The sequence below is a fragment of the Schistocerca americana genome, chromosome 7 (genome assembly GCF_021461395.2).
Source record: "Schistocerca americana isolate TAMUIC-IGC-003095 chromosome 7, iqSchAmer2.1, whole genome shotgun sequence".
Lineage (NCBI taxonomy): Eukaryota > Metazoa > Arthropoda > Insecta > Orthoptera > Acrididae > Schistocerca > Schistocerca americana.
The window spans coordinates 290119304-290131898 of NC_060125.1; the positions used below are offsets into that span (position 1 = coordinate 290119304).

Here is a 12595-nt window from a genome sequence, read left to right on the forward strand (position 1 = left end):
GAAGATTTGATATCAAACATAGCAAAACGGAATTTGTAAAATCGTAGGAGTGAGTGCTAACCAAACGATTGTTGTAGTCATTATGGAAGAATACCATCCACGCAATCCCGAAGATAGCGGGGACAGATAAGTACGAACATTATCGTACAGTAAGCTGCCTAACTTAGAGTTTCTAGTGTTTCTAACCAAGATAATGTGGAACAGAAGGGATAAGAAAATTGAGGGTCTGATGCACGACGATGCCTTTAAGGAAGGTCAAGACACTACACAGGCAATTCCAACATTACCTTTGACAATTGAAGTAATACTTTAAAAAACCAAAAAATCTTTGTTAGGATACGTCAACATAGGGAAATCATTCGCCATTGTAAACAGATGGCAGACTTTATAAATCCACAGAAAAAAATGGGATACGCCACGGAGAAAGACAATGTGAGCAAGAACTAATGGGACACAATAGGAATGGAAGACCATTAGGTAATTGTTCGTATTAAAGAGAGCAGAGCAGAGGTACAGCTTTCCTCTTATACTGTTCATTGCGTACACAGGTGAAGCAACGAAAGAAATGAATGGAAGATTCGGAGATGAAACTAAAATTCATGTAAAAGGTTAATAACTATAAATTTACTGAAAACTTCGCTATCCACTGTGAAAGTGAGGAAGAAGCACTGAACCTGCTGAAAGAAAAGCACGGTTTACTGAGAGCACAATGTAAAATGAGAATGAACGGAAGAAAGACGGAATGAGATTTGCGATTAACATAATGACATAACTGGGGACTACACAGCAGACTAAGTGATGGAGTAGGGCTAATGATATTCTGGAAACTAAATAACACATGCCAGAGGAAGCAAGCAAAATAATGCCAAACAATTTTTAGAAAGAAATTTTAATACGCTGTGGTTGTAACTACGCCATCGCTACTTGAGAGGGCTGCAACGAGAAACGAGTTATCTTAAGACAACGAAGTTTTGAAATAAACTCATTTTAACTTCCACATGAAAAGGTAACATTTGCTAATTGCATACCACTTTTATGTTCCAGGTTACAAACGTTGCTAAACATGTCGATTATCTGCATTATCATGACTGACTACCAATTGATTGGGAAAACCTGGATTTCCCATTAATTTGAAAGAATTTGATGTTCTAATTCGAAATATTTCCACACGAAAAACTAAGAGTCTGTTCTTCACGTAACAGAAAAATTCAGTAACTCTTATTTTGCAAACATCTTATGGACTCCGTGAATAATGATTTAGTTTCAATGAAACAGCAACCAGTGAATGAATACGTTGCTCGTAGCTTCTTACGCAACTCCACCTTGTTTTCAGCGAGATATTTGAAATGACTTGGGGTAATTAATAACTTTCGTCGAACTTTAACTATGGGCTGCATGAGTGAATAATGACAGATTATTTAACGGAATATGTTACTAACTGGCAGCTAATTTTGACGTGTGCTACAGAAACTGTATCGCGGCTGATAAATTACAGCAACTAGCCCTTTTCTTGCATCAGGAGCAGCTAGTGCAGCTGTGAATCTAATTTATTGCTGTGAGCTTCCCCAATGAGACGCGTTCCAGTTCACATTCCCATAAATACGTGCCCTAAACGACTTCCTCATTTCTACCTTCTTCATTGGTTCTCGTTGGTAGACTAAGCTAATCGAAAGCTTTAAAAATATTGGGTGTGCAAAACTAGATTGCCTATGCATTTTCAGAGTATACACCGAGCTCACTTGCAGATAATCGCTTATGAGCTCGCTGTCGACGGGACATTAAACTCTAATCTCCTTGTCCTCCTCCTCCTGTTAGAGGAACATAGGGGAAACTATAGTAGAACATCATCACTCCTCCATCTAGCACTAACGGAAAAGTCTTACATTATTTTTATTCTGATCATGGGTCATTTGGAACAGAAATCATTATATACCTTCCAGTAAACCATACTAAGCTGCACATGTAACTCACTCCTTGCCGAAGCACCGCCAGGACCATGTCATAAGTAGACACTTGATTAGACAAATGAAACGATAGTTTATTTATTTTTATTTTATTTATATAGAATATGAGTTGTGTGCCGTAGACCCACAATCATGTACAAAGTTTATGCCTTTTAATCTTTGCTGTTGCATTACATTGTCTTTTGAAGCATATAAAAGCCATGTACATGTTATCATGGGAAGTACTCTATGGGCAACTCCTTGTTAGAGTAGATCTGAGATATAGTCTGCACCGAGTCCTTCGCTGTCCTGGGTCGCTCAGTGTCGTTGAAGTCGACCTGATACAGGCCGAATTTAATGCTGGAAAATAAAAATAAGAACATCGTGATTGATTTCCATAAGAATTAAGCACTCCACATTGTATTGACACTTTCATGTTTCAACTTATTACAAAAGGCCTTCAGCATACACTGAATAACGTACTACTTCTCAAATACTCTGAATTATAATCTGTGTAAGTGGTTAATTTGTTCTACTTCGAACAGTCGAATAATTTACATCTAACCTCTGAAAAAAATGTAGATAATTTTATGCAACAAATAAGTTACAATTAAAGGTACAAATCATTATGAAAAAATCGATTAAAATCGTTCTTTTGATAATAAAGAGAAGGTGGAAATGTGTCTCAGGTAACGTTTTAGAAGGTTAAAGAGGCATTGTAAGAAACAGAAAAGGAAGAGATATACCTAAGATATAATCAATGATTATAAAATCCAATTCGGATGACACTGTAGGCGTACCTTTCTAGTCGTCTATATGAGCAGCAAGAGTACTTCTTTAACAACGTTTTACCCTACTGCTAATATTTTTTAGTATATTGGTATTCGTTTCTATTAATTCTGTATCTGTGACATATCAGTAAGGTGCTATTGTTAATATTGAGGCTGCTAATCATGTTATGGCACAAAAGGAAAGACAAATGAATACTACTTATGTATTGTGGAACAGCAGAGAATAAGTCACTACGCATAAGTTTTTATGATCCCTGACTCACATGTCAAAATACTGTGCAATTAGTTCCGTGCACACTAGTCACAATAGAAGTGGACAGGTACTGTGTAATAAACCGTGCCACCTATAGAGAGATAATGCATATAGGCCAAGTCAGGTGCATGCCTTCCACACTGCAAAGCAACTACTAGCAAGACGAGACGCGTACTGAGGAGACATGGACTGACACCAGTGTTCCGGCCAGTCTTCAGGACAAGAGATATTAGACGTCCAGTTAAAGACAACATATGTCTTCGAATTTCAGGCGTGTATGGTGTCCCCTGTGGTAGCATTACATGGGCCAACTATTCACACTGCTGGCGAACGTTGTGAAGAACATTCACGACGAATTAAAGAAAGGGAACTTGAGAAGTCAGTCGTGCTGAACATTGCCTGGAAGACGAGCATAAAATGCAAATTGACAAGACGAGAGTTTTGTCCCGGGCACCAACGTCCTGTGACTCTGTTATCATAGGAGCGGTCGCAATTAGGATAACCAGCAACAATTTCAAAGGAGACCAGGGGTACACACTTAGCAGGGCTTGGGAGTTGGCTTTGGACACTGAGCGAAAGCAAAGATGTAGACTGGACGCATGTACGAACGTGGAAGCGATAGTTTCAAACGTGGCGTCGGCCCCTCGTGCCACGTGACGTCACTCGGTCCCGCGGCGGGGCGGAGCCGCTGGGAGCTGCCCAACTTGTTTTTTCGCGCATGCGCCACTCCGTCCCTCTCTAGAAGGTTCCAGACGCTGCTTCTACACAGGGTGTTACAAAAAGGTACGGCCAAACTTTCAGGAAACATTCCTCACACACAAATAAAGAAAAGATGTTATGTGGACATGTGTTCGGAAACGCTTAATTTTCATGTTAGAGCTCATTTTAGTTTCGTCAGTATGTACTGTACTTCCTCGATTCACCACCAGTTGGCCCAATTGATGGAAGGTAATGTTGACTTCGGTGCTTGTGTTGACATGCGACTCATTGCTCTACAGTACTAGCATCAAGCACATCAGAACGTAGCATCAACAGGTTAGTGTTCATCACGAACGTGGTTTTGCAGTCAGTGCAATGTTTACAAATGCGGAGTTGGCAGACGCCCATTTGATGTATGGATTAGCACGGGGCAATAGCCGTGGCGCGGTAAGTTTGTATCGAGACAGATTTCCAGAACGAAGGTGTCCCGACAGGAAGACGTTCGAAGCAATTGATCGGCGTCTTAGGGAGCACGGAACATTCCAGCCTATGACTCGCGACTGGGGAAGACCTAGAACGACGAGGACACCTGCAATGGACGAGGCAATTCTTCGTGCAGTTGACGATAACCCTAATGTCAGCGTCAGAGAAGTTGCTGCTGTGAAAGGTAACGTTGACCACGTCACTGTATGGAGAGTGCTACGGGAGAACCAGTTGTTTCCGTACCATGTACAGCGTGTGCAGGCACTATCAGCAGCTGATTGGCCTCCATGGGTACACTTCTGCGAATGGTTCATGCAACAGTGTGTCAATCCTCATTTCAGTGCAAATGTTCTCTTTACGGATGAGGCTTCATTCCAACGTGATCAAATTGTAAATTTTCACATTCAACATGTGTGGGCTGACGAGAATCCGCACGCCATTGTGCAATCACGTCATCAACACAGATTTTCTGTGAACGTTTGGGCAGGCATTGTTGGTGATGTCTTGATTGGGCTCCATGTTCTTCCACCTACGCTTAATGGAGCACGTTATGATTTCATACGGATACTCTACCTGTGCTGCTAGAACACGTGCCTTTACAAGTACGACACAACATGTGGTTCATGCACGATGGAGCTCCTGCACATTTCAGTCGAAGTGTTCGTACGCTTCTCAACAACAGATTTGGCGACCAATGGATTGGTAGAGGCGGACCAATTCCATGGCCTCCACGCTCTCCTGACCTCAAACCTCTTGACTTTCATTTATGGGGGCATTTGAAAGCTCTTGTCTACACAACTCTGGTACCAAACGTAGAGACTCTTCGTGCTCGTATTGTGGACGGCTGTGATATAATACGCCATTCTCCAGGGCTGCATCAGCGCATCAGGGATTCCATGCGACGGAGGGTGGATGCATGTATCCTCGCTAACGGAGGACATTTTGAATATTTCCTGTAACATAGTGTTTGAAGTCACGCTGGTACGTTCTGTTGCTGTGTGTTTCCAGTCCATGATTAATGTGATTAGAAGAGAAGTAATAAAATGAGCTATAACATGGAATGTAAGCGTTTCCGGACACATGTCCACGTAACATATTTTCTTTCGTTGTGTGTGAGGAATGTTTCCTGAAAGTTTGGCCATACCTTTTTGTAACACCATGTATAAGTAGAACATCATGCCAACACCGGCAGTCGGTGATTGTAACGTATGATAACGAAATGGCGTGGCTTGTAAACCGATAACGTCTTAATTAAGGTGCCAAAAAAGGACGTAAAGGCAACGGTCTTGTGATTATATGGGTGGTTAGAAGGCACATCAGGACTAAGTCAATAGGATAGTCCTCACCATGTATGTCATATCCTGTCCTATTGCTATTTGTAAAGTATAAATATTTTAACTACTTACGACATACTTCAGCTTACCGCTAAAGTTAGGTTGTTTCTGTATTTCGTCTGTTTTGAAGCATTTCTTCTTACAACTAATGTTGTTAACTTGTCTGATTTTGTTTCTATAACATTGATGAATGTGGTAGCTACACATTGTCGTGTTTTGTGTTTATATGTACTGGTTTTCTTCCTGGTTAGTATTTAGATTACCTATACTCTCATTTTGTTTCACCGCTCACCGTTTTAAACCTTCCACCAACCATATCTGCAAGCAACAACTTCGTTTGCCTCCTGTGTGGTGTTCTCTCTCACTGGTATCTCGTAACAGATGTTCACGGTTCTCCTATTAGTAGGGCCAGACTAGCAAGACAGTGGCTGCTTTCGGGATGCTATGGAAGTGCCTTTCACAATTCGTGTGGCCTTTTTCTATTTGTAATATTTCTAATGTGTTTCGTAATCCTCAGGATAGTGGTTTTCCAACGAGCTTTCATGTATTGGTAACTTCTCAGGTTACCTGTTTTGTAAAGTGAGTCACCTTTTGTTTGCAGACAACGTAGTGTATAAAATAACCTCAGTTCTTTCCCGCTTTATGTGAGTAATGCATCGTCATTAGTTTGCCATTACATTTTCATTTATAATCACTGTTTATCGACAATGTGCAGTAACACATTGTTTCCATCGTTACAGTAAATACCACAATAAGCAATTACATTATTCCGATATTGATAGTAAACAATAAAATCTGTTACAGTTTTCTTCACTATGACGCAAAACACAAACATTTGCATGAATGAAACATATTCTGACTTAGTTTCCATCTCAGAAGTCATACATGTCTTTCTCTCACAATGTGATTGCTGGCAGTTAAGTCCCTAAGGTCCATGAGATTCCTATGCAATAGCTTCGCCTGCGTGTGGCTTCAATACAGTTCGTCTGAAATGTTAGCCGCGCTACCGCTACGGTCGCAGGTTCGAATCCTGCCTCGGGCATGGATGTGTGTGATGTCCTTAGGTTAGTTAGCTTTAAGTAGTTCTAAGTTCTAGGGGACTGATGACCTTAGAAGTTAAGTCCCATAGTGCTCAGAGCTATTTGAACCATTTGAAATGTTAGCTTGTTTGTGCGTTCCCACAGATTGTATACTGGATCATCTTACTAAAAGTTCAGTTTGTGTTCAGTAACTGCTTATAAAATAATTCGTTGACCCCTATTTCTATTAAAAAAACGCTTTCTGTATTTTGCGTATGCCTTTTGCTGTTTTTGAAGATTGTATTTCAAAGATTCGCCTGATTTCGGGGCTACATTTCCATCCTTACCTTAGTAAATTATCTAGCGAGGTGGCGCAGTAGTTAGCATACTGGGATCGCATTCGAAAGGACGAGGGTTCAAATCCGCGTCCGGTCATCTTGATATAGGTTTTCCGTCATATCCCTAAATCGCTTGAGGAAAATGCCTGGATGGTTTCTTTGAAAGGACATGGCCGATTTCTTTCCCCATTCTTCACTCATCCGAAGGGACCGATGACCTCACTGTCTGATCACCTCCCCCATATCCACTAACCAGCCAACCTCAGTAAAACTACTTAACACCTGTCCACACGTCAGTGAAGTGATACACAATTTTCTCGCTGAAAGTGACGTTTTTTCCCTCCACGATTTCGATGACACTTGGTAAAACGTTGCCCGCTTGCTAAATATCTATGATTAACAGTTTATGTTCCTATATGATTCGGGACCAATAGCTAGGACTTAGCAGAATGGCTCTGGCAGTGACTTCGAACGCAGATTAATCTTTGGGTGTCACCTGACTAGCAGATCCGTCAGGGACATAGCAGCTCTCCTAAAGCTTCCCATGTCGTCTGTAGGTGACGTGCCTGTGACGTGTAAACGCAAAGGTAGAACTACAGTAAACCAACGCCAGGTAAACCTCGTGTGCTGACGGACAGGGACGACTGAGCGTTGCGGAAGGTGATTTGTAGCAATCTTAGCTAAGTAGTTCTTCTTGTCCTACGTGATTTAAAAAATCGAATTTATTATCCGAATAAATCACTCGAAGCTTCTAAAGTGCTCCCAGATGTGCATCTAGTACAGTGAGTGTGCCTAGGGAGTTGAAAGGCGTGACGTACAATGATCGAACATTTCCTCATAAGCGGTACATTTCTGTAGTCAATGCCAAGTGATATTTGAGGCCATATGAAAAGCGACGCCACTGGACAGTGGATGACTGGACACGAGTTATTTCGAGTGATGCATCACGCTATATCTGCGACAATCCAATAGAAGGGTTTAGGTTGGGTGAATGCCTTGAAAACGTTACAAGCTATCACGTATTAAGCCAACGCCGACCTATGGAAGAGATGCTGTTGCCGTACGGGGCTGCATCTAGTGGTTAGGACGTGGTCCCCTTTTCGAACTTAAGAAAACGCTGAATGTCAAAGGACATGAATAAATTATACAACTCTGTATATTGTGTAAAGTAAGGTACGATACACGAGTTGGAATAACTGTCCTTAAATTAAAGACGTTATTTTCTGTGGCAAGATATTCTCACAAATTTCCAGTAGCTACCTTTCTCCGTCAAACAAATTATTTAGTTATCGAAATGAAACAGGGGAAATCTAAGCTAACGTGGAAGATTCAAGTTTTCTTGAACCTGTTGGCTGAACCCAAAGCGTCAAATGCAGGCAGTCATATAGGTGTATATATAAGATCAGTTCCGAGACAATGATGACATCAGCATGATAATGTAGCCTGTCATAAAGCAGCATCTGTGAGGCAATGTTTTATCGGAAACATTCCCGAAATGGACTGGCCTGCTCAGAGCGTCAACTTGAATCCAACGGAACAATTTTTGGATGAGTTCGAACCCCAACGTCCAGCATCACCTCCAACATCACATTCTCTGATTCCGGTTCTTGAGAAAGAATGGCCTGGCACTCCTTCACAGGCATTCAGATATCGCATCGAAAGAGTCCCTACCAGATTCGTACAGGAGAAGAATGCGCAAACCCAGTACAAATGTCCACTAAGAGGAGTCTGGACGGATTTTGTAAAGATACAGTATTATTTGTTGGCCAACAGGAGTAACTGTACTCTTGATGCTTCTCCTCCAAATACACCTTGTACGCGAAAGTCGTGCCTCTGCAGTTGTCACGCGTAGAATCAGTACGCGCAAGTCACTGCTCATTTTGGGAAAATTATCTTGCGATCTAACCAACTGAAATCACAAGTTGATCGATAACGAACCAGGTAAATTGCATGAGCAGAGTAAATCTGCGACTTTACTCAGTACACACAGAAACGAATACACTTTACAAACTTCAGGCATTAATTTTTTTTAAAAAAAATATTGCCCCAGACTTAAATTTAAAAGAGTTCCTATTTCCCGGTAGCAACCAAGCTTTCACTTTATTGTTTTCAAGACAAACCCAGTGCCGTTCGTCTGTATTTGGAGACGACGGCAAATTATGGCGACGTACTGCATTGCCATAAACCAAAAATCGCCGACGACTTTTTTGTGACCATTCATGGCCAAGAGAGAGAGCGCTACAATCTGGTTGGAGAGACTGACCACCAAACACCTAAATTTAAATTTCAAAGCCACTCGTGTTGTGAAAATATTGTTGGAATTTTTATGCCACACCCAGGGCGGTGACTAAAGTTTTCTTTTATCACCAAATCTCCTGGAATGGTGTGTGACGGGTCAACCGACCGGTTTTCGGTTGTCTAGGGAGCTGCTACATACAGTTGCACTCTGTACGACACAAGTTTAAAATGTATGCCTCTAACAGCTTTTGTTATTAAAATGTAGGAAGTGGGTAATCAACAATTCTAGGCTACAATAGCCAACGAGGGTTAAACAGAGACCGACAGTGGTAATCTCTGCTATGTGTCAGCCGGCACGTAGACTGTTGGTAGGAAAACCAGCGGTGTTTACAAACAGTGGACCATGAGGTGTTCAAAATAAAAACACTAGAAAATACATTGCTGAGTTGCATTCTATATATACATTTTCATTTAAAAAAAGTTCCATAGTAGCTTAATGTTACCATTGTATAACACTTGTCTTTACAGAACTTCTTATAGTTCTGAATCATCTTTACCAAAGACAAAATGAAGTCCAGATGTCTGATATTTGGATTTGTTCTGTGTTATACACTGAAGAGCCAAAGAAACTGGTACACCTGACTAATATCGCGTAGCGCCCCCGCGAGCACACAAAAGTGCGCAAGACGACATGGCATGGATTCGACTATTGTTTGAAGTTATGCTGGAGGGAACTGACACCATAAATCGTATCTAGACATATCAGGGGTCCCACATCACTCCAACTGCGTGCGCCCCACACCATTACAGGGGCTCCAGCGGATTGAACAGTCCCCTGCTGATATGCAGGGTCCACGGATTTATGGGGTTGTCTCCATACCCGCACACGTCCATCAGTTCGATATAATTTTAAATGAGACTCGTCCGACTGTCCAACATGTTTTCAGTCATCAACAGTACAATGTCAGTGTTGAATGGTTCAGGTGAGGCGTAAAGCTTTGTGTCGTGCTGTCATCTAGGGTACACGAGTGGGCCTTCGGCTCCGAAAGCCCATATCGATGATATTTCGTTGAATGGTTCGCACGCGGACACTTGTAGATTGCCCAGCATAGAAATATGCGGCAATTTGCTGAAGGGTTGCACTTCTATTCCTGATATTCACGGTACACTCGTGAAATCGTCGTACGGAAAAATCCCCACCTCATCGCCGTCTTCTGCGTGTTTACATATCTCTGTATTTGAATACGCATACCTATACCAGTTTCTTTGTCGCTTCAGCGTGTATTGGATAGTGGAAAGAGGATAACCTCTTCAGCCTTGTCTTTGAAAAAAGCGTTTCCTACCGTTTCGTACCTTTCCCTATTTTTAGGAAAACACTAGTGTCATTATAGAGCCTACTAGGTTACTTGATATGTCAAACGTTGTATTCTCTAAGACTTCACACAAACTTCACATTTTCCATTTTTCTCAAAATCCATACTTAAAATCTGTCCAAGTATTTTTTTATTTCTATTTGTCTCTCCAATGTTCAGAGCTCTAAAATATTGCTTTCTAGATCAAACAATTCGCAACTATTTTTATTAATTCTATTAAAATTTTTGATGCAAAATACTTTTCATCTTCTCAAAATATTTTTTACTCATAATATTCTACTACCTTTACTTCACACAGATTCAATTTTCCATCACGAAACTTCCTTTCCGTTTTCCCCTATCAATAATCCAAAGTACATAAAATATTTCACCTCTTGCAAGGGGTTTGTCTTCAGTGACACTTCTGAGATCTTCAGTATTTATTGATACTCATCATTGACTTTTTTTCTCAATTTATCTTCATTACACATATTTCTCTACATTAACTGGAAGTTTCAGTTCTCGCACCCGAGTCTCCATTATCAGCATTCTATGACAAAGATTACCAGTTTCTGTAAAATAAAATACTGCTGTGTTGCTGTGGTGTGAATGTGATGGTCGGAGATCCTAGATACGCCTCTAGAGACCCACAAGCCCTAAGAAGCACGACCAAAACCACCCTGTTTAACTGTTTGGCTATCGACAGCACCTATGCAAATAACTCATAATACATGTGTTAAAAGAGTGTTCCGTAATAATAAACGAGTCTATGCGTGCGTCCTAATGGTCTTTCACTTTTTTCCGCCCAGTATTTTATTGTATAGTCCTGTAAGAGACTTCTCATATTTTGTATATCTGCCCCCGTTTCCCATTTCTTTTCCTGATTCTTCATGTGTGCCCTGCTATTCTTCTGAAAAGTCCCTTTTCTGTTATGTGGGAGATTCCTACCTTCTGCTTTGTGAAAACGTATACCTCAGTTCCATAAAGTAGAGTATGAACAGTTATGGTACAGCCAGCTACTCTGAGTTGATGAGCACCATCGTAAACTCGCCTTCTTATTTCGGACAACATAAACCGAGTAGCAATGGACGATAAACAAAAAACTTTCATAATAGGATTACTATTAATCCGTATTAAAGACATTTTAGTACTTACGTAAAGCCAGAGGACCATTCCAGGTTGCCAAGTAGACTCCAAGCCGTGTAACCAATTACGTTATTGCCATCAGTATTGATTGCTTTCAACATTTCTGCTAGGTAACTCTGAAAGGTTAAGTGTTTCAAAGGTTACTCTTTGCCATTATGTTTCTATCTTATCGAAAAATGACGAATTATGAAAATATTTTTAAGTTTTATTTGCATAATTACCCAAAACTGATTTATGTTTTCATATTGCAGCCAATTTCTCTCACGGACAAACACGGCTAATAAAATATAACAGCTATATGGCGTTCAAGCAGTGTGTAACGCACTGGATTCTGAATCTGAAGTAGCATGCTTCCGGTCTTATTAGATGGTGTTGAGAGACTTTTCAGGTAATTTCCTCATGATGGTGCGTGCATGTTATATGTCAACAAGAGTTACTAATCCCTCTTAAAAAGATCGAGTTATTGACATTATAACATTCAGAAGAAAGAGACAGAAACAGACAACAGATCAGTTTTGATACTCAGATGTCACTCGATGCATCCATGCGTGTGACAGAATAAATCAAATTATCACTCAATCCTTTTTTGTATATTATGATATCAATAAAGGTGCCGGAAAACACCTTTAGGTACGTCTAAGAAAGCGAGTATACAGAGCTGTGTTAGGTTTCTTTATTACCCTTTGAAGAAGGAATATTTTTATCGGATGGAAGTCGTTGGCATTGTCTTAGGGTTGTGAGAAAATCTAGACCAAGAACAGAATAAGTACACAGTAAATTCTTTTCTGCACAGGAATATGGCAATAGCATGCTTCCATTCTCTTTTTTCTAAGTACAAAGAACGTGCATTTATGTAAAGTCTTGAACGTTTCCCACGAAAGTACTCTTTACTTATTCCTCTGCTTTTCATTTTTTAAACTTGTCCGCCTGTTATAACATCAGGCACTGCACAGACACCTGAGTTAAAAACTCGTGTTAAAAATATTCACATGTATTAAT

The 12595-nt window shown here is 40.6% G+C and overlaps 1 protein-coding gene across 1 annotated transcript in view; it reads right to left on the bottom strand.

Annotated features, from left to right (window-relative positions):
• Positions 1 to 2037: 2037 nt before the first annotated feature.
• LOC124622240 (myrosinase 1-like) overlaps positions 2038 to 12595 on the bottom strand; it is a 108394-nt gene continuing 97836 nt past the window's right edge. Inside the window, exons 10-11 of the mRNA XM_047147894.1 lie at positions 11606 to 11712; positions 2038 to 2303 (exon numbers count right to left, since the gene is read on the bottom strand). Of these exons, the coding sequence (XP_047003850.1) occupies positions 2177 to 2303; positions 11606 to 11712 (234 nt within the window). The 3' untranslated portion in view covers positions 2038 to 2176. The remainder of the gene's footprint in view (positions 2304 to 11605; positions 11713 to 12595) is intronic.